This window comes from Physella acuta, unplaced genomic scaffold (genome assembly GCF_028476545.2).
Source record: "Physella acuta isolate Inbredline_101_S28 unplaced genomic scaffold, ASM2847654v3 ptg000487l, whole genome shotgun sequence".
Lineage (NCBI taxonomy): Eukaryota > Metazoa > Mollusca > Gastropoda > Physidae > Physella > Physella acuta.
This window is the reverse complement of record NW_026732006.1, coordinates 181,528-204,470: the sequence shown is the minus strand read 5'-3', so window position 1 is coordinate 204,470 and position 22,943 is coordinate 181,528. Positions and strand designations below refer to the sequence as shown.

Genomic DNA, 22,943 nt, shown 5'->3' with positions numbered 1-22,943 from the left:
TTTTAAGAGGTGCAAATCGAAAGTTTAAGGCAGGGGGAGGGGGGGGGGGTGCAAATCAAAAGTTTTAGAGGTGGGTGCAAATTGATAGTTGAGGGGGGGGGTGCAAATCGAAAGTGACACCATTAAGTGCAGCACCGGGTGACACCCGACCTCGCTACGCCACTGTTTTCTTACCTATTGTCAGCACGGTAGTCATGTTTGGGCTAAGGTTAGAGTTTGGTTCGCGGTTGCTTTAATCCCAAACCACGTGCGTCATTCCATCAATACCTCCACTATTTTAAACCTAACATTAAAAATTCCATCTTTTATGCCGGTACTAATTATTTCGTCGTTAGGTTTAAATTATAGAGGATGTAATTCCATCAGTGAAACCTTGACCAACACAAATGAACACCTCTAGTGGTCAGTGCGGCGGTCAGTTTAGTTTGTAAACAAAAGTTACGTTCTGTCGAATTTTTTTCTACAACAAATTTCATTACAGCGGTGTTGGTTACATGGTGTAATATTACATGGTATACCATTACAGGGTGTAGATTACTTGGTGTAATATTACATGGTGTACCATTACACGGTGTAGATTACTTGGTGTGAATTACTTGGCTTTTGACAACAAAAATTAAAGATTCTTTTTGATACACGGTGATCCGGCGAGCATTAATTATTCACACATTTACACAAAAACAATCCAATTGTCTAAGTTTTGTTATTAAATAATTTTTTTTTTAATATCTTGACTTTTTTAAAGGTTTTTTTTTTTTCAATTCATGGTTGATGTTGCGACTATAACTTCATAAATGTAAGGAGGTTAGTAAATGTATTAAATTTGATATCAGAAGAATGGTGATTTTAAAAAGTGCGTTGTTGTGATGGTAACTATGGCAACGGAAAGTGTGTATAGAAACAGTGGATGAAGTATTCATGAACGGTGTGCGAGCAAGGTGTGGTGGGCGTACAAATGGGTATGGTTGTATCGGAGGGAACTAAACTAAGTCCTGCTCAGTGACTTGCTCCGTCTGCTTCTACGTCTGCGAAACTGTTACGGCTGGGGTGGGTGTGGAGGCTGGGAGTGGAGTGACTGTTCCCCCCAGCAGACGTCGTTTAACCCTTTACTACCCGCGTGGAATGAAAAAAAAAACAGCCAATCAGAAGGCTTGTTTTTGCGCGTGACGTTCGGGTCGAAAGGGGGCCGAGTCTACGCGGGAAGATTGGCAGACGGGAAAGTGTGGGGCAGACGGTGTGGGATATAGCGTGAGGGTGGGAAAGAAAAGGGGGAGGGGATGATTTACTGCAGGGGGAGGAGGCTAAAAAAGGGAAGAAAAAAAAATTGAGTAAGGAGTAGAGGTCAAAGTTCACAATGTTAGAAGAAAGGTCTAGCGTATATTTCCAGCTATAGACTGTCGACTAAATGTCAACGGTTTCAATCATTTGACAACAATCATATGTCGATTATTTCAATCATGTAGAAATCACCCAGAATGCCCCGCGGATGCTGAGCATCACGTGCTGTAACGAGGACAAGACTGCTGGGTCATAATTTTCGGCTGAAAAAACTCCACCACCGCGCGACACTGAAGACGACCATTTGTATTGAAATTTACCTAATTAACTAACACGTGATCACTTAATTTGAGACTGTTTCAATGTTTATTGAATTCTTACAACAGCGGTGCTTTGTCGTAGAAAATATGCATTGATTTAGTCAACGAAAACAAGACCGTTGATTTCCTATCCTGCAATAGTGCTTCTTTCAGAAAACACCCACCCCCCTTTTTTCATGGACAAAAATAGAACAATTATTGAATTTAAATAGGAAATATATGAATATTCGCTTTAATGGTTGTCCGTTTAGTAAAAAATATTAAAAACGTAAATAACTTCATTTTGTCACATGTGAAACGAGAAATGCCACCACATCCCACTAAAACGGCAACACAAACAATTATTTCTTTAAACACAAACTACAAATAACAACGTTTTGTTATTTCTATGACGCCGCAACATAACAATTTAGATGTAATTCTGGTATTTATATTATCTTCACTTAAGTTTTTATTCAAACTTGTTTAAGTTATATGATAGCAATAATTTAAAACCTATAGGCTTTTGTTATACGGTTTATGTTTTCTTCATGGCAACTTTTTTAGTCACATTAAAACATTTTATTGATCTGTAAACAAACATTTAGTGTTTATATGTAAACATTTAACTACTGGTGTTTGATTTTAGTTCGATATTACTGGCTAAAAATGTGATTGAAATTTCATTACACACACAACACATAAACGTCATACATGTATTAGACTTTAGGTAGATTACACAAACATTACACAAACACTACAAACAGTAAAAACACTAAAAAAGAGAGTTTATTGATTTTTTAAAAATAAGTTTTTTAAAAAAATTCAAAACGGTAACAAATGTAGGCACGGGGGCCTTTATTAACATTGGCCGGTTTTTGTTTTTGTTAAATAAACCCAAATCTAATATTTTTGGATCACCAACATATAAATATACATATACGATGTATATTGTACTTAACAAAGTCTTGTTGAAAATACGTGCAGTCGAAATATTAAACAATATAAATGTAAGAAATAAAACATTATTTACATTTTTTTAATAATGAGAGAAAAAAAACATTTTAAAAAGTAAGAAATAAAAATAAATTACATTTTTAAACAATCGTTTGGACGCCAAATGTTAATGGCCGTGTATAAATGTTAACGGCTTTTGTTTTTAATTAGTAAATGTCAATGTTCATTCTTTGTGAAATTAAAAACACACATTGGACATGGTATTAATAAAAATTAACAAAAAATAAAAAATAAAAAATTATTTTTAAAAATTAATAGTGCTTAAAAATTAATATAATATTAAAAATGTAAAAAGAAGCATTCTGAGATCTTGGTTTATTACTAAAATGTTTAAAATATATTCACTTTTTTTTCTAAACGTATTGCAATCTCATTTTGATCCAAAACATAAACACATAAATTAAATATACCTGATATAAATCTGTATTATTAAATATAATTATTTTTACAAGCCAGTTTATTTTTTAAATCTATTTTAGGAATTTAAAATGTGTGTCTACCTAGTAAAACATCATGATGTTATTAAATATTTAGAAATAAATAAAACTAAAAATGCTTTTCCTAGAGGTCAGTAAAACAAATTTTATTTACTTTTTCATTTAAAAAAAAACAAGCTTTGTATGCATGTAATCCACTCTTGAATAAAGAAATCTAATTCTTTTAGTTCTGATAAGCAGAAAGTTAATTTTAAAAAAAACAATAGCTAAGTGTACTTTAATCAACTCTAGTCTCATTAGGACATTCGCACACCTAACTTTAGTGCTGCAGATATTCTTTAGAGATGTGCCGCATTAGGCCCCGAGGCCACATCTCGAATATGGATCGGACTTAAGGCTAATTTAATCAACAAACCAACTCCCGTACAATTTTTAACTTCGCGGCCAATAATTAAACGATAGCCTACAGCGTGTAAAAAAAATCGAAAATTTTTAATCTTGTTTTAAGACAATACCAAGGTATGTTATTTAATTTATAAAAAAAATGTAAACCTTCATCAACATGTATTTATAAAACGTAGGAAACATGGAAATCTTTGGTAGGTAATTAAATTTATTGATCACCGAGTTTAATTAAGAACTAATCACGCAGTGGTGCTTGTGTTTGTTATTAAAAAATTGATCTCAACGTCGCTCAAGTTGGTCAGAGATTCTAGAATCATCCAGATTTTTAAAAAATAAAGTAAGATTTTTCTTTAAGACTGAGAACTGGAACTCGAAAAATAAAATCGATTGTTTTCGTCATAGCGAGTGTGTTGCATTATTCGGGATATTATTATTAGTTGTTGTTTTTTTTTATTTGTGGGTGCTGATAATTATTACGTCTGTTTCAAGAACAAAATTTAAATCGTAATCCCAAACAAATATTGCATTCAATGTTTAGTATTGTCTGTAAATCGTTGTCATTTATTCTTGGCCATTTTATTTGGAGCTGCGGGGTATCGATCCCCGTACCTCTCACATGCAAAGCGAGCGCTCTACCACTTGAGCTACAGCCCCTGACATTGATGGCATGGAATAAAATTGTATGTCATCAGTCATGTCATAAGTGTGAGGAGATGTCCGTCTTATAGAACATGTGGGAATATGCGAGATGTGTGTGGGCATGTGTGTGTGGTGGGGGGGAGGTAAATAGACTGTCCCTGTCAGCAGGTCCATCCACTATCTTCCTACCCTCCTATCTTTAAGACCAAATACAGACATCATGTTGCGAGAGTGAAGTGCCGTGTGTGTAATTAAATATGTAATTAGAGACAATAATTACTTACTTCATATCCAGTCTTTTTAAAGATATTTCCTGCTCATCGGCGAGGGGATTTGAGATTACTCTCCGGTATTGAAAGTAGTTGAGATTATTCTCCCGTGTGCGGGGTAGTTGCTCCGGTATGCAAGGTAGTTGAGACTACCCACTATCATTGAAGGTAGTCCATATTACTACCTTGTGTTTGCTTCCGTTAAAACGCCACCCTATCTCTGTTAGTTAGCTCAGCCTAGCAATGTTAAACCTTGATCACGCCGTGGGTTCATGTTCCTATTAATAGTTGCTTGCATCTGTTGCCTTATGATATCCTACGTAGTCCTGTTATTCAAAGTAGCCCTATTTTGCCTTCTGTAGCCCTATATTGTTATATTATATATTATGTTTCCTTATATCACCCTATGTTTTCCTAAGACATTCTCCTCGTACGAAATCACCCATAAGCTCCATCATGACTTGAACCCACACCCACAGTTTAATGTGAGATGAGAAATCTGATAGACCACACACCGCAATGTTAGTTCATAAAGCCAATATTTAAGCATTGAAAATAAACAACATCGTTTTATTATCCGGTAAAAATTTTTTATCATAATCTAACTGCTCCTTGTATTAAATCATTCTATATTTTAAGCTCTTAATTATCTAAACAATGCATTTACTTGTCTCGATTGTTTATTACACAACAATCAAAATACCAAATATATACAGTCATACTACAGCATCATGTTAAATGACCAATGCAACATCTGCCCCAGTACATTGACTAAAGGCAAGCTGGTTTGTGAGTATCACATTTCTACCGTATGGTCACCGACAAGGGGCCATAAATCTTGTATTCTACGGCCAGGTCTACAAGAGAAGGGACATAACTCCTGGCTCTGACAACAATCAATCTCCATGCTGTGCTATAGACGAACCAGAACAATCATAGACAAACGTGTGTGTTCCTAGAAAATATATAGACTACGTGTGTGTTCCTAGTAAATCTATAGCCCTACATGTGTGTTCCTAGTAAATCTATAGCCCTACATGTGTGTTCCTGTAACAATAATAGACCAACGTGTGTGTTCCTAGAAAATGTATAGACTACGTGTGTGTTCCTAGTAAATCTATATCCCTACAGGTGTGTTCCTAGAAAATATATATACTACGTGTGTGTTCCTATAACAATCACTGACCTAAATGTGTGTTCCTGTAATATTCACTGACCTACGTATGCTCCTAAGAAACTAATACACCTAACCGCGTTTTACAAAATTCACGTAATCCTCCTAATTTACCGATGGGACATAAGCCCATCAATATTTCAAGCCTTGGTATCGAATGATAAATGTCATCAGAGCGGATCCATTACAATCAAATTAACACTCGGTTATGTGTGAACTGTTGCTGTCACTTATAGACACAATCAATTGAATGTTGGCTAAACTGTAAACATGTAACCTATGTTGGGTGGCCAGAAAAAATTGTTGCAATACATGCCAAGCAAAGTATTCAGTGGCCAAGAATTTTTAGACAAAATATCTAAGGACAAAATACTTTATGACAAACAGACTCTGGACAAAGTATGCATGGGCAAAATGGTCTGGGACAAAAGGTCTCAGGACAATTTTTGTCAAGACAAATTGTACGACAATGTCTCACGACAAAATGTCCTAGGACAAAATATTCTTGAACAAAATATTACGGGATAAAATATCCAAGATTAAAATATTTCTGATCCGAATACCCCAGACTAAATATCTCAGGATTTAAAAAAATATCTAAAGAAAAAAACATATAAGGGAAAAAAATCTCAAGACAAAATATCTATAGCCTTATAAATATATCAATTTTCTAAAAATAGTATGTATTGCAATACTGTGTTGTAGTATTTAGATACATTTTTTTATCCATTGTGTCTTATATAATTTGTTTTTTTTAAATGGTTAGAAATAACAATCAACAAACAAAGTAAATAAACACTACTCGGCCTGAAGCGATTTTGGAAGACTAAAGACATCAAAAGTTACCAATCGCACCGATTTAGATATCTTTTTTCGATTTTCTAAACAGCTGATAGTTTTATAATAGTATTTTTACTAGCTATTTTTTTAACAATTGTGTAAATTATTTAATTATCTAACCTTAATCTGTATTTAATGCATTTACCATTTTTAGTATTTCAGAAAGGAAAAAATTGTATTCGTAATTATTAGTTTTCCAAATGGATATTTTTTAACACGCTTAAACTGTACTTGTTTAACTTCAGTAACTAGATGTTGCCATGTTTGTTTTAATTGTCCATTTGACAGGATAGAACTAGAGGCGTAGCGACCCTTCCCGGCACCCCCCCCCCTCAAACTATCGATTTGCACCCCCCCTCAAGATTTTGATTTGCACCCCCCCCCCTCAAACTTTTCAATTTGCACCCCCCTCAAACTTTCAATTTATTATTCCAACCCATTTTGGCGCCCCCTAAGGTCGGCGCCCGGGGACATATGTCCCCCCCCCCCTCGCTACGCTACTGGATAGAACTAACCTACAGACGTGTCTGACACATGTGTTGTAGTGTGTTTGTGGTTACCTGTGTGTTACCTGTGTGTCTGTGTTAAAACATTCTGCCCGTGTCAGTCTGAAGTCTCGAGTTCGAATCCGGACTCTCATCAGTAGAACGCCCCTGAGTCCACCCAGCTCTGACGGGTACCTAACTCTTTAAAGTCTAAAATCTGAAGTTATTCAATAAGTCTGTCTAGAGATATTCTAAGAAGAAGACATTCTTGTATCTCAAAACCGAAGTACATTTTCGATTTAACGCAGTTAAATATTTGTCGCCAAAAAAAGCCCTCCTTAATTATTGTGTTAATTAACAAATTAACAAATGTGATCAAATTAACTGTGATGGTAATTAAATTAAATAATTTATTTGAATCTACTTTAAGGGACATATTATTCAATATAATTTTTTGGTTTAAAAGGACATGAGTAATTATTGTCACGCGCTGAGTGTTAATTTATAATCGTTGATGATAATGATATTTAGTCGAATTTTTTATCGTTGATAAATTTCCATTCTTTTATCGACAAATTTTCTTATATACAACACGATTTTTTTTTTTTTAAAGTGTTGATTTATGTTGATTTCGTTTTAATGTAGCAAAAAATTGACGTTTTTAGCGGGAAGGTTTCATCTTTATGTAAAAAAAAATTATTATGATGTGGTTAAATGATTTAAATACCATACGCTTTAGGCTAATCAACTTAATTAATGCAGGTGTATAAAAACCAAGGTGATGACACAGTAAATCACAAGTAATTTCATTGGCCATAAATATTGTACATAAATCGCAACGAACAGTAGAAAAGTGGTGTGATATTTGTTCTTTAACATTTTTGAATACATTCATTTCCCACATACATACATACATACATCCCCACATACACGCATCTAGCCCCATATTTACTAACACAACACACTGAAACACAATCACACGCACGCACGCTAGTCTAACCACACAGTTCTCGTGAAATACACATTCTTGACGTAAAAATCTGAGTTCGTGATCTCGCTTTTATCGATCTATCCAGGCCCAATGGACGAGTGGTCTCCGATTTTTGGACCGTTGGTACAAAATCAATGGCCGAAGACACAGTGTCCCCAATAACAATATAACTTGCTAATGACCAACTCGCCTAAAATATCATAGTACTAAGTAATACTAAGGCTCCAAATAAAAAATAAACTAGTCACAAATAAATTACTAATCATATTAGGCCACCAAACACAAAATCAATTGTTAATAACCAAGCGGCCCAAACCACAAAATATGAATGTTATGAAAACATGAACAAAAGGCCTCCATAAGAAAATATCAAATATTAAAACTCTTGACAAGCGGCCCTTACACAAACGTGTCCATTGTGTACATGTGTACACACATTGTGTACATGTAACTCCGAGTGTTGAGGCCACCTAACCCAATACAATTGTTGGGAGTTATCCCCTCTTATTGATACACTGAATCATTTCTTCATAACTTATCGATCCCATAACCTACTTCTGTAATCATCTGGTGTAAGTATAAAATATGTAATGACGCTAATATATAATCTGGTGTAAGTATAAATTATGTAATATTGTGAGGCAGGATCATTAAGTGCAAATATAAATTATGTAATGATGCAAGGCAAATCGATAATTTGGTGTAAATATAAATTATGTAATGACGTACGGCCAATCGATAATTTGGCGTAATTATAAATTATGTAATGACGTACGGGTAATCAATAATTTGGTGTAATTATAAATTATGTAACGTCGCAAAGCGAATCGATGATGACATGCGGATTTAAGATCAGATTCTGTCTTAAAACGTTTGTCTCTCTACTTGAACTATTTCTAGCTTGTTCTCATAGCGTGTTGACAGTATGCACGGACCTGAAGGCGACAAGTACTCACGCAAAGTTTCTTCCAAATTTCAAACTCCGAACATTGAACAGAAATCACATGTTTGTTGTTATCACATGCCCGGTTTTCTCGCGCCGAAATCACATTGAAAAATAAACACACGGGGAATAAAGACGGGCATCACGTGACACAATGTTGACACACCTCTAGAACAACACATCATCCAAGCGAGCCGGCACCGCCACCACTGCTGTTGTTGTAAGCAAGTGCCACCTCAAGTGATGCCGCGCTCACTGCAGTCGCCGTTGCCGTTCAAACTACTACACTCATTTTCCCAGTTTTTAAGACTCTATCCCAGGGAGGGGAGGGAGGTGGGGGGAGTGGGGGCGCCAACTCAAATACCATTGAGGGTATATTGAGGTGTCTTTTGTTTTGATGAGCCATTACCGAAGAGCCGGCGGATGGCTGGGTTTATATTGCCTCTAAATCAGGGACCGTCTGACGTTCATGGCCTTTCGCTACCGGTTTTACGATCCAGGTCTTCGCTGGCGCACTAGATAGGTCAAGGTCGGTGGGGAAGGAGGAGTGGTGGGGGGGGGGGGGGGATTGAAGTATGGGGGGGGGGGGAGATAAAAAGCTGGAAGATTATGAAGAATTGGGGGTCGGGGTGAAGAGAGGGGGTGAAAAAGGGGGGGTATGGAGTTGACTGAAAATGTACAAAGAGATGAAGCAATCTTCTAGCTCTGACGGACTAGGGGAGTGAGTGGGACGAAAGATGAAACAAGCAGGAACTTAGATACAAGGGGCCAACGTCTGCGAGAAATTTTAATAAATTTATTTTTATGCGCGCTGGTCTGATATCTGATACAGACGTTGAAGATTGCGCAGGGGCAGGGGCGGGGGTGGGGGAGCAGAGAGCCGGCTACCCGGTTCAACAATTTTAAAAATTTGTTTTGAAGTTTGAAAATGTACTTGAAATACTATGCCATGGATCTACAACACTGAACGTAATTAATATTTAGCCGACTGTAACTGGCTGACTCAAACTGAAATGCATAATTAAACACGCGAGTACTGTGTCAGAGAGGGACGCGTGAAATGGAACGGTGCGTGTGTGCTTCGGAGTGTAAAGGACATTGTGTAAGGGCAGTCTTTAAGGGCAGTGTATAAGGACAGTAAGAACAGTGTGTAAGGACAGTGTATAAGTGCACTGTTTAAGGACAGTGTGTAAGGACAATGTGTAAGGACAGTGCGCTAGTTCTCGTAGTAGACATTCACAGGAAGTAGATGTAGCACCATGTGGCTGGGAGATGTTGGGTGGTCGAGGTGGTTTGGTGTTTTTGCTAAATATCATCTCACAACTAGTCACCCACCACTGGAGGATAATGTCAACCATTGTGGTGACCACGTATTCTATGGTGATCAGATGGTGACCACGTACGCCACGGTGGTGATGAGATGGTGACCAAGTATTAATGTTGTAATCAGATGGTGACTAAGTGCTCCACGGTGGTGGTAGATGGTGACCAAGTATTCAGCTGCTGTAGCGAAGTGGTCACCACACAAACCACACTGTGGGTGAAAGGTGGTGATCCACACAGTTAAAGCTGGCTAGTTATATCTTTGTGTTTTAAAATGTTGACTAAAGGCACAGCAGATCGCCTTTGATGCCGTTTAAACCTAGATCATGTGGTAGTACCATGGGGGTTGGTCTGTACATTTGTGTGTCGGTATTATTATCTTATTTTCATTTCTTTGGTTTATATTTGTATCCATGGTTTTGTCTGTATTTTGGCTGTGTTTTGTCCATGTTTATTTCTACATTTTTATTGTCTATTTTTCCGTATGTTTGTATTTGTCTTTATGTTAGTGAATGCCCGTGTGAGTGTGTCTGTGTGTCTGTATGTGTCTATACAACCTTGACTTTGGTTCTCCCCAGTCATGTGACGTGACTGTGTGTCTCAGAAAGAAAAAATCTGGCCAGTCACGTGAGCCACTGGACTTGATTAGCGTGACGTGGTCACACCAGGAAATGTGAGTGGGGTTTTTATTGCCAGCCTTGTCCCGGGGAGGGGATTAGAGAAGGGCAGGGGGGAGGTATCGGTGTTGGGGGAGAAAGTAAGGTCAGTCAGACGAGGGTGGAGGGGGTGGGGGGAGGGGAGGGTGTGAGGTCATTACTCTCAGAGGAGACTGACCTTTCTGTGACCGTCCGTAATTAAAACATCTTGCTTATTAGGTCCATCACAGCTTGTTGTAATGATATATATATATATAATATATATATATATATATATATATATATATATATATATATATATATATATATATATATATATATATATATATATATATATATATATATAAATTTAGTTATTTGTTTACATTTTTCAGATGACATGTCTATGGTCTACGACGAATGAATCGAACTTTTTGCTCTCTATGGGAAAACTTATGTGGACTTTTTGGAGATGTTGCATTAATAGATCTGGACATTTCTAGATTTGTTGTCAGACAACAAAAGTTGTCAGTGGTCAAATCTAGCCCGCGCTGACCGCTCTTGTCCAGTCTGAGACAAAGATGGAGACATCCGTCAGCCATTACCAGCTTGGGGCGCCGTACATCAGTGGGGTTGAGTCGTTTTTGGGGGAGCAGGACTGTGAGTACTCGGAGCCCGGGCGCCATCTTGTCGATGATTATATCCACATGCTCCACACCAGCCAACATCCACAAGGCCATCATTACTATGGCAACCAGAACGACCTGTATTCCATATGTGCAGCGGCATCCAACCCCGCCTATGTGGATCACCACGGCGCGCCGCTTTTCCCGCGTTTTCCGCCTTACGACAGATTAGACATGGCGGCCATTAACACTTCCGGTTCGTCAACCCTACATCAGCCACAGACGCTGCCGCACTACCATCGCAACCACAGCAGCCAACCCCAGCATCCATCCCACTTTCAGACCGCGGATTCTACATACACTTCCGGTCGTGTGAGTCATGCGTCACGAAAAGGGCAGACACCGGCCGGGGAGATTGTGTATGGAGGTGTCTTAACCTCCCTCGCCGTCTCCCCGCTCTCCCCTGACCAGCCGCCCCATCTTAATGAGAACAAGCGCGGGGCGGTGGGCCCCCTCCCCCTAACTGACACAGGTCAGAAATTTACGGCCTGCATGCTTGACACGGGCCCACATAAATCGGCGACTTCAGACAGATCGGGCCTTCGCTCCCAAGCCCCGTGCTCAGCCTCCCCTCGCGGGATCACCGGCTCTCACTGTAAGCCCGGCGGTATCGGATTAAACACATTGGCCCACCGCTCGCCGGGTGGGGAGGGGAGCGGCGTGGGTGGAGATAACGGTGGTCCTACTACAGGAGGTGGTGCTGGGCTAAATGGTGGTGGTGGTGGTGGTGGTGGTGGTGGTGGTGGTGGTGGTGGTGGTGGTGGCGGTGGTTTTCAGAAAAGTGGGATCACGCACCGCCCAGACGACGCTACACCCTACACCACTCACACACATGAAAGGAGTACCCACGGAGAAAGCACGATCGAATCTAATACTCGGGTTGTTCGTCGACCGGCTACCATAGTAAAAGCCGGACCAAAGCCGGTTGCGACAACCGGACCACATTCATGCATTCAAGATAGCCAAAGCGGACTCGGTCTCCGTGGAGACGTAGATCGGCAAAACAAAAACGTCAACAGGAAACACGTGACTGAAAAACTAGTCGACCAATCAATAAAAGGCTCCATGATTTCGCAGTACAGCGAGAAAATGGAAGATGTTACTAAAAATAGAGCAAACATTGGCGAGGTTTTTGGTGATAAGAAAAGTAATGACATAAAAAAATTAGATGAGGATGGTGATGGTAAGGAGCGTGGATGCAGAGGGATGGATGTGGATGATGTGGATTTAGGGAGTGAGTCATCCAGCTCGTGTGGATCGGAGGAGAGGAACCCGGATGTAAAGGAAGAGGATGATGGGAAGGGTCTTCCAGTGTATCCGTGGATGAAAAGTCAATATGGTAGGGAACTAATTTACAGCAGTCAACACTATAAGGGAACTAATTTACATCAGTCAACAATATAAGGGAACTAGTTTACATCAGTCAATATGGTAGGGTACTAATTTACACCAGTCAACAATATATGGTTACTAATTTACACCAGTCAATAATATAAGGGAACTAATTTACATCAGTCAACAATATAAGGGTGTTAATTTACATCAGTCAACAATATAAGGGTATTAATTTACATTAGTCAACAATATAAGGGAACTAATTTACAGCAGTCAACAATATAAGGGAAATAATTTACATCAGTCAACAATATAAAGGTATTAATTTACATTAGTCAACAATATAAGATTACTAATTTATATCAGTCAACAATATAAGGGTGCTAGTTTATATCAGTCAACAATATAAGGGTGCTAATTTACATCAGTCAACAATATAAGGGAACTAGTTTACATCAGTCAATATGGTAGGGTACTAATTTACATCAGTCAACAATATATGGTTACTAATTTACACCAGTCAATAATATAAGGGAACTAATTTACATCAGTCAACAATATAAGGGTGTTAATTTACATCAGTCAACAATATAAGGGTATTAATTTACATTAGTCAACAATATAAGGGAACTAATTTACAGCAGTCAACAATATAAGGGAAATAATTTACATCAGTCAACAATATAAAGGTATTAATTTACATTAGTCAACAATATAAGATTACTAATTTATATCAGTCAACAATATAAGGGTGCTAGTTTATATCAGTCAACAATATAAGGGTGCTAATTTACATCAGTCAACAATATAAGGGAACTAATTTACATCAGTCAACAATATAAGGGAACTAATTTACATCAGTCAACAATATAAGGGTGCTAATTTACATCAGTCAACAATATAAGGGAAATAATTTACAGCGGTCAACAATATAAGGGAATTAATTTACATCTGTCAACAATATAAGGTTACTAATTTACATCAGTAAACAATATAAATGAACTAATTTACAGCAGTCAACAATATAGGGATAACAATTTACATCAGTCGACAATATAAGGGAACTAATTTACATCAGTCAACAATATAAGGGAACTAATTTACATCAGCCAACAACAGTAGACAACTAATTTACATCAGTTAACAATGGTAGGGAACTAATTTACATCAGTCAGTATTGTATAGAAATAATTTACATCAGTGACCAATACAAGCGAAATAATTTACATCAGTCAACAATTCAAGATAAATGTCATTAGTCATCATTGTTAGGCAAAAGTTTTACATTAGTCGATACAGTGGCGTAGGCAGGGGGGTCATAACCGATGCAAATCGAAAGTTTGAGGGGGGATGCAAATCGAAAGTTTGAGGGGAGGAGGGAGTGCAAATCGAAAGTTTGTCCCCGGGTAAAAATTGTAACACCCCATCCCCCCCCCCCCCCCCCCCTTGAGACGATCCTGGCTACGAGACAATATATCAGATAAAAAATTTACACAAGACTAAACTTGCAGTAACCTAATTTACTTTGAATAGATACACATACCCAATATAGGCTAACGTGTCAGTTTTAATTATATTCATAATCAAAAGCTAATTTTTTTCCTTTTTTAATTCAACTTTTCTTTTTCTGTGTTAAAATGAAGAAAAAAACGGGTTTCATAAGGGAAACAAAGGTAAAAGGGAGATTTCGTTCTTTGGTCAAAGGGAAACAACTAGAAATATTACTGTGCATTTTACTCTGCAGTAATATTGTGCTTTATTGATTGTGTTAAAAAATATGCTAGTCCCATATTTTGTATCAGAAAAAAGATAATTTTTAATTAAAGCTTAAAGAAATAAGGTTTTTAAATTTAAAACAGTGACGGTGAAAAAAAAATAAAAATAAAAGCGCAAATTCGTCGGAGAATTGAAATATTTCCGATCAAAGGGAAACAATCATTAAAATATTAATATGCTTTTACATTACTTCCCTTTGACCATAAAAATATTTAGCATGCAAATTAAAATTACGTTTTCTTAAAAATCATGGTTTTTAAATAACGAATTTAAAATTAATATCAATGTTTTTATTTAAACCAAATGATATTATAGTAAAACGTTTAATAGTTGGGAAACCTGAGCATTTTAGAAATTAAATGTGTCTCCCGTGTGTTCTGTTGTATGTAGTGTGTGTCCTGTTGTATGTTCAGTGGGTGCTGTTGTAACTGAAGAGTCCTTTTGTTTCTGATGTGTGTCCTGTTGTATCTACTATGTGTGCTGTTGTATCTACTATGTGTCCTGTTGTATGTGCCAATGTGAAAAAAAGTTCTCCGCGCTTACTATTGTTACCGTCATTTTTTTAAAATTATTATTATGTGCCGAAGAGCTTTTGTATCTACTGTGAGTCCTGTTGTTTCTTCTGAACACCCTGTCGTATTTATTTTGAGTCCTGCTCTATACAATGTATATTTGAGTATACCTCATGTGTGTCCTCGTGCGTCTATTTTAAGTCCTTATGTATCTTTAAAACAATTTTAAATAGCTCTAAAATAAAACCTACAATAATTGCTGGATGAGTACTATAACTGATACATTCAATAATTAAATCAGAATAATATTAATAAATAATGCCGTATTTTATTTGCATACCCTCTGAGCTAGTGAGTCAATGCAAATCTATAAGCCACTATTTTTATTTAAGGAGCATAAACGACTGTTTCAATCCATACAACCTATACCGTAGCCTCGCTAATAAATGCCCATACATTTGTTTTTAACTTATGGTGCCTGACATATTTCTACAGGTCCCAACCGAAAACGAGGCCGGCAGACGTACACCCGGTACCAGACTCTGGAGCTGGAGAAGGAGTTCCACTACAACCGTTACCTGACCAGACGCAGGCGCATCGAAATCGCGCACACTCTGTGTCTGACCGAGCGGCAGATCAAGATCTGGTTCCAGAACCGCCGGATGAAGTGGAAGAAGGAGTGTCGTCAGCTGCAGATGTTGAACGGGGATTGTTTTAGTGACAAGCTGTAAAGTAGGTCATAATGGCGGCTAGAGACAAGTATTAAAATAGGTCATAATGGCGGCCAGTGTCAATATGCAAAGTAGATCAATATGGCGGCTAGAGACAAGTAGTAAAGTAGGTCAAGATGGCGGTGTAGATATAAATTGTAAGTAGGTCGTGATGGCGGCTCGATGACAAGTAATTAAGTAGGTCAAGATGGTGATCATTCAAAATTAAGATCAATGATCATTTGCTAGTTGACAAGAAGGTGACTTAAAGACAAATTGTTACGTGTGTCGATATAGCGGCCTGATGACAAGTTATAAATAGGTCAATATGGCTGCTCAATGCCAAAATGTTATTAGGTCAAGATTACAGCGAATTGCCAAGCTGTATGAATCGGGAGTCTAAACTTAAAATTGCAGGCTAAGATATCGTTTAGTCGGGTATCGTATTGTCGGGTATCGTATTGTCGGGTATCGTATTGCCGGGGTATACGTACACGGTATCGAATGTGTGTCTAGTGTGTATGTCTTTTAGCTGTGTTTATGTACGTGTGTATGTCTTTTAGCTGTGTTATTAAATGGTAACGCTCAGGGCCTAGGATGCCTTCTATTGTAAGAGAACTCTGATGAAGAACATTGCTACCTCACTCTGGGTAGTACGTCACTACCTCACTCTGGGTAGTTCGTCACTACCTCACTCTCGGTAGTACGTCACTACCTCACTGGGTAGTACGTCACTACCTCACTCTGGGTAGTACGTCACTACCTCACTCTAGATAGTACGTCACTACCTCACTCTAGATAGTACGTCACTACCTCACTCTGGATAGTACGTCACTACCTCACTCTGGGTAGTAGGTCACTACCTCACTCTAGATAGTACGTCACTACCTCACTCTAGATAGTACGTCACTACCTCACTCTGGATAGTACGTCACTACCTTATTCTGGATAGTACGTCACTACCTCAATCTGGATAGTACGTCACTACCTCATTCTGGATAGTACGTCACTACCTCACTTTGGGTAGTACGTCACTACCTCATTCTGGGTAGTACGTTACTAACTCACGCTGGATAGTACCTCACAACCTGATATTTTAAACATCCTCATTCGTTGACTGTGTGTTATTAAGTTGGTTCGTGTTTAGCTTCAGTTTACAAGGAAATATGTCTAGAAGGTTTTAATTCTATTTTCTGTAAAGAAAGGTCAGTAAGCTACCCTCTATGACTAGAGTTTTTTGTCCTATATAGGACATTATTTTGTGTCCTGCTGGGTTGTGATTAATACTGAGATATATAAGGATGTGATACAAGATACAGTATTAATGTCCTTCACCATCAGACTATAAAGTCCTGTAGGACTAAATTAACGTAGGACCAGGTAACTACGTCATTGAGATGCAGGCTATGATGCCCATGTTAAATAATTAATGTATTTAATATTTAATTTTAATTGATGTTCTTAGTGAAAAAATGAATGAATTATAGATGCATCTCAGTCAATTTTAAAAGCATTTTGGGCTTAAATTGATTGTAACCTTTATCTTACTTCATTGTTTTTTCTATTTTACATTTTTTCAATAGATACATTTTCATTTTGTAAAATACGAAATAAAAAGTTAGCAACAAATTCCTGATTTTGTATTTCTTTTGATAAAAACGGCTTCCATAAAAAACAAATGTTAGGTTAGGTTAGGTTAGGTAAGGTAAGGTAAGGTAAGGTAAGGTAAGGTAAGGTAAGGTAAGGTAAGGTAAGGTAAGGTAAGGTAAGGTAAGGTAAGGTAAGGTTAGGTTAGGTTAGGTTAGGTTAGGTTAGGTTAGGTTAGGTTAGGTTAGGTTAGGTTAGGTTAGGTTAGGTTAGGTTAGGTTAGGTTAGGTTAGGTTAGGTTAGGTTAGGTTAGGTTAGGTTAGGTTAGGTTAGGTTAGGTTAGGTTAGGTTAGGTTAGGTTAGGTTAGGTTAGGTTAGGTTAGGTTAGGTTAGGTTAGGTTAGGTTAGGTTAGGTTAGGTTAGGTTAGGTTAGGTTAGGTTAGGTTAGGTTAGGTTAGGTTAGGTTAGGTTAGGTTAGGTTAGGTTAGGTTAGGTTAGGTTGAATAATAGAAAAAACCGACCTGTATACAAATGGATGCATATAAGCACACACATACCTACGCATACACACATATACACATACATATACACGCATACACAATAAACGCACACTTTCAAACAAACACGTCTTATAAAACAACTTCTATGGGAGAAATGTCATACTTCATTGGTTTTTGGTCTGATTGTTAATAAATGAAACTTACAGCTAACGAATCAAGCAAGAAACACATACGAGCCACTTAAAGCTTGTAGGTCGGGCATATAACTGTACGCTTATAACATTAGGGATGCGGTGGTATATCATTTTGTTATATTATGATACAGGACTTAGAAGTGATACAGAGAAATGTAAATAGACGCTACATTTTATTTTCCTTATTATTTTTGCTACGTACTTATTGCTACATTGTTAGCGGTTAGATCCTTCATCTATGTAGAAAAGGGGTCTCCAAACTACGGCCAGCGGGCCGCATGCGGCCCGCGAGGTCCTCTCATCCGGCCCTCGTAGATCTTTTTGTCCATGGAAAAAAATGTTTATTGGAGGTGACGGAGAAATTTTTTCTAGAAAATTAAACAAATTTGAAAATGTAGCTTTGGGTGCAAATACCATTGCCCGCCGTGTTGCAGACATTGGTGAAAACATGCGACTCAAGTTTCGCCATTTTTCAATTGCAATAGATGAGTAACTGGACATTTATTCCACCTCTCAAACGCTTGAGTTCATTAGATGTGTGATTCAAGGTACAAATTGCAAGCAAATGACCTCCTAAGAGACAAATTCAAAGAAAGCCGGGTGGGCTTTTATAAGTTTTTGTCCAATGAAGACTTGCCTAAAGTCAAAATTAGTGTATCAGTGTACCCTTCAAATTTTGGAAAAACATACCTGTGTGAACAAACATTTTCAAGAATGAAATACGTAAAAAAAAAAATTTGAGAAAAAACTTGGACCTCAAGTGTGTTGTCGGCCCACGGCAGTGTTTCTTTCAGAATATTTTCTCCGGGTGGGGGGAAACTTGAAATGTGTATATATTTCTATATACATTATATTTGTTTGTAGGGGTGGGGGGGGGGGGGGGGCGGTGGGGGGGGGGGCCGTAGAAGTTTTTGTGGGGGGGGGGGTGGGGGGAGGAGGCTTCGCCACCCCGAAGTAACTCTGGCCCCCGAAGTGATATTTGATAGTTAATGCGGCCCTCGGGCTGAAAAGTTTGGAGACCCCTGATGTAGAACATACACCTATTAGTAGTTAAATACATATATCTATGTAGCACCAACACTGTTTTGACACCGAAACTCGGTTGTAAGCGGCTTTAGATTACGATGTAACCTGGTATTTTAACTATACAAATGCAGCCAATATAAAAACTAGTTAATTTGATTTTTAATTAAAACTTTCTATTTCTCATAGATCAATATGTCGTGATGAATGTGTTGCGGGGGGGGGGGGTATATTTAATGTTATGTAATATTGGGGGCGGGGTGATGGTGTATAGAAATAACCTGGTAGATGGATAATTTAAGGTTTTTTTATAACACAGTAGGTTGGGCAGGTGTAGTTATATGAAATGGTGGTTTATATACACCATGGTGTCTCGTGTATGCGATGGTGTTTCACAGTGGTGTTTCGTGTATGTAATGGCAGACATCAGCCTGTCTGTTAGGATAAGCCTGCCTGCAGGTATCATCTTGCCTGCAGGGATCAGCCTGCATGCAGGTATAAACCTTGTCTTGTCGCTGTCTTTATCTTTCTTATCTTTGTTAACGACGGTGAGCAGGATAAGAAATCACCAGACCGTGGAGAAAAGTCTCAAGTAGCCCCCATCATTGCCCCGCCCCCGGGCCATGGACTCGTCCTTCGATCGATAAGTTAGAGAAGCAGCTATTGGCTGGAAGACGATGGAGAATTTGAACTGACCAATCGGATTCTTTGACAGCTCTCGCGGTCGGTAAATTATGAGCGGCTTGTCCAATAGGAGTCGAGTTATTTAGGTGTAGTTGCGCATGGTGGGTAGAGGATGTTGTTGTACTGAGGGTAGTGGGTGGTGTTGCTGTGTAATGAGGATAGAGGATGTTGTAGTGGCGTACTGAGGGTAGAGGATGTTGTAGTGGCGTACTGTGGGTAGAGGATGTTGTAGTGGCGTACTGTGGGTAGAGGATGTTGTAGTGGCGTACTGTGGGTAGAGGATGTTGTAGTGGCGTACTGTGGGTAGAGGATGTTGTAGTGGCGTACTGTGCGTGGTGATGTTGTAGTGGCCGTACTGAGGGTGGTAAATGTTGTAGTGGCAAACTGTTGGTAGAGGATGTTGTAGTGGCGTACTGAGGGTAGAGGATGTTGTAGTGGCGTACTGAGGGTAGAGGATGGTGTTGTGGCGTACTGAGGGTAGATGATGTTGTAGTGGCGTACTAAGGGTAGAGGATGTTGTAGTGGCGTACTGAGGGTAGAGGATGTTGTAGTGGCGTACTGTGGGTAGAGGATGTTGTAGTGGCGAACTGAGGGTAGAGGATGTTGTAGTGGCGTACTGAGGGTAGAGGATGTTGTAGTGGCGTACTGTGGGTAGAGGGTGTTGTAGTGGCGTACTGAGGGTAGAGGATGTTGTAGTGGCGTACTGTGGGTAGAGGATGTTGTAGTGGCGAACTGAGGGTAGAGGATGTTGTAGTGGCGTACTGTGGGTAGAGGATGTTGTAGTTGCCGTACTGTGGGTAGAGGATGTTGTAGTGGCGTACTGAGGGTAGAGGATGTTGTAGTGGCGTACTGTGGGTAGAGGGTGTTGTAGTGGCGTACTGAGGGTAGAGGATGTTGTAGTGGCGTACTGTGGGTAGAGGATGGTGTACAGGCCGAACTGAGGGTAGAGGATGTTGTAGTGGCGTACTGTGGGTAGAGGGTGTTGTAGTGGCGTACTGTGGGTAGAGGATGGTGCAGTGGCGTACTGTGGGTAGAGGATGTTGTAGTTGCCGTACTGTGGGTAGAGGATGTTGTAGTGGCGTACTGTGGGTAGAGGATGTTGTAGTGGCGAACTGAGGGTAGAGGATGTTGTAGTGGCGTACTGAGGGTAGAGGGTGTTGTAGTGGCGTACTGAGGGTAGAGGATGTTGTAGTGGCGTACTGTGGGTAGAGGGTGTTGTAGTGGCGTACTGAGGGTAGAGGATGTTGTAGTGGCGTACTGTGGGTAGAGGATGGTGTACAGGCCGAACTGAGGGTAGAGGATGTTGTAGTGGCGTACTGTGGGTAGAGGGTGTTGTAGTGGCGTACTGTGGGTAGAGGATGGTGCAGTGGCGTACTGAGGGTAGAGGATGTTGTAGTGGCGTACTGAGGGTAGAGGATGTTGTAGTGGCGTACTGAGGGTAGAGGATGTTGTAGTGGCGTACTAAGGGTAGAGGATGTTGTAGTGGCGTACTAAGGGTATAGGATGTTGTAGTGTCATACTGCGGGTAGTGGATGTTGTAGTGGCGTACTGTGGGTAGAGGATGTTGTAGTGGCGTACTGAGGGTAGAGGATGGTGTACAGGCCGAACTGAGGGTAGAGGATGTTGTAGTTACGTACTGTGGGTAGAGGATGTTGTAGTGGCGTACTGTGTGTGGTGGACGTTGTAGTGGCGTACTGACGGTAGAGGATGTTGTAGTGGCGTACTTAGGGTAGAGGATGTTGTTGTACTGGGAGTAGTGGATGTTGTTGTTAGGTACTAGGGTGGTGGATGCTGTAGTGGCGTACTGAGGGTGGAAGATGGTGTTGTTGCGTACTGTGGATGGTGGATGCTGTTGTAATGGGAGTAGTGGATGGTTTAGTGGCGTACTATGGGTGGTGGATGTTGTAGTTGCCGTACTGAGGGTAGAGGATGTTGTAGTGGCATACTATGGGTGGTGGATGCTGTAGTTGCCGTACTGAGGGTAGAGGATGTTGTTGTGGTCAGGATGTATAGAAATGGCACATTGAACCAACCATTGCTGTGTGTGATATGTCCGATCCTTTTTGTTTTCTGACAGCGACAGGTGACTGGGGCCACAATGTCAAGAGACACATCGTGGGCATCTTGTAGAGAGATGGGCCGTTAGGGAGAGAAGGGCCATGAGAGGAGGGCCATCACAGAGTGGTTAGACGAGGGCCATCACAGAGTGGTTAGAGGAGGGCCATCATAGTGTGAGGCGAATATGGCCAATACATAATGTATGGAGAGGGTGGCCACTCATTCAAAATAAACTTAACAACGCAAACAAAATATTTAACTATCCTAACTTAAACAAAAGATCACATATCCTAACCTAAAAAAATATCTCATATCCTAACCAAATCAATCCAAAGTAAACATGTTCACAGTATCGAAAACCAAACTATTGTGTTACACTGTATATTTTGATTGGGAAAGTGTCATCACTGTTCGCATCATAACTTTCAACATACAGAAGGCGCTTAAAATATTCAGAATTTTTTTATGGTTGTTAGTAACAATTTTAATAAAAGCTAGTATAAATTATACATTAGTATCACTACCCTAACCCTGTCGTCGTCCCACCCCCCTCCTTGCCCTAACCCTCAGACATTACCAAATCTAAACCCCTAACCCTCCCCATTACTCTAAACCTGACCTTGATTTTAATCCTAACCTTGACTACGGTAAAGGAAAAAAAACACTCTACAGTGCTGTCCTTCAGCTATAATTACCAGAACTCTACGATGCCCAACATTTTAGGCCCATGAAGCCTGGGACTCTCGTCATTGCCATTGCATGGCCATTGTTCAGTTGTGCGTGCCACGCAATTTGTCCTATAATATTTATGTGGCTTTCTAAGGCTGTGTTGTGTCTTACCCCACTTCCTATCAAGTTATTCTTTCAGCCAAGTCTAGGGTCCACGAATCTCACTCATAGACATGAGTGTTGTATCGGCAGAGCTCAAAGTACTAAAAGCGTATCCTAGAATCCACTCGTTCTTTAGCGTTTAAATAAACCGGGAGTGATCTCCCCTAAACTTTCTCGAATATTCTTATATGAAACAGCAGGGATGGCTACTCGGAATATAGAAAAGATTTTTAATCCATTTTAAACTTTTTTAAAATAGAATAAAAACTCGTGGAAAAAATAATTGCGCACCAGTGAACGCCAAATAAAATG

General features: G+C 39.3%; 1 protein-coding gene and 1 non-coding gene across 2 annotated transcripts; one reads left to right on the top strand and one right to left on the bottom strand.

Annotated features, from left to right (window-relative positions):
* Positions 1–4,017: 4,017 nt before the first annotated feature.
* On the bottom strand, positions 4,018–4,090 carry Trnaa-ugc (transfer RNA alanine (anticodon UGC)). The gene has a single exon. It is a non-coding gene; the product is annotated as a tRNA-Ala (tRNA).
* An 8,639-nt stretch (positions 4,091–12,729) lies between these two features.
* On the top strand, positions 12,730–22,700 carry LOC131944289 (homeobox protein Hox-A5). The gene is made up of 3 exons (XM_059304848.1): positions 12,730–12,760; positions 15,540–15,725; positions 22,669–22,700. Exons 1-3 carry the CDS (start codon positions 12,745–12,747, stop codon positions 22,698–22,700), a joined length of 234 nt encoding a protein of 77 aa, XP_059160831.1. The 5' UTR covers positions 12,730–12,744.
* Positions 22,701–22,943: the final 243 nt, after the last annotated feature.

Coding starts and splice junctions, on each gene's coding strand:
- LOC131944289 (XM_059304848.1), top strand. Junction 15,726..22,668: donor GATGAAGTGGAAGAAGGAGT/GTCGTCAGCTGC, acceptor TTATTCTTTCAG/CCAAGTCTAGGGTCCACGAA.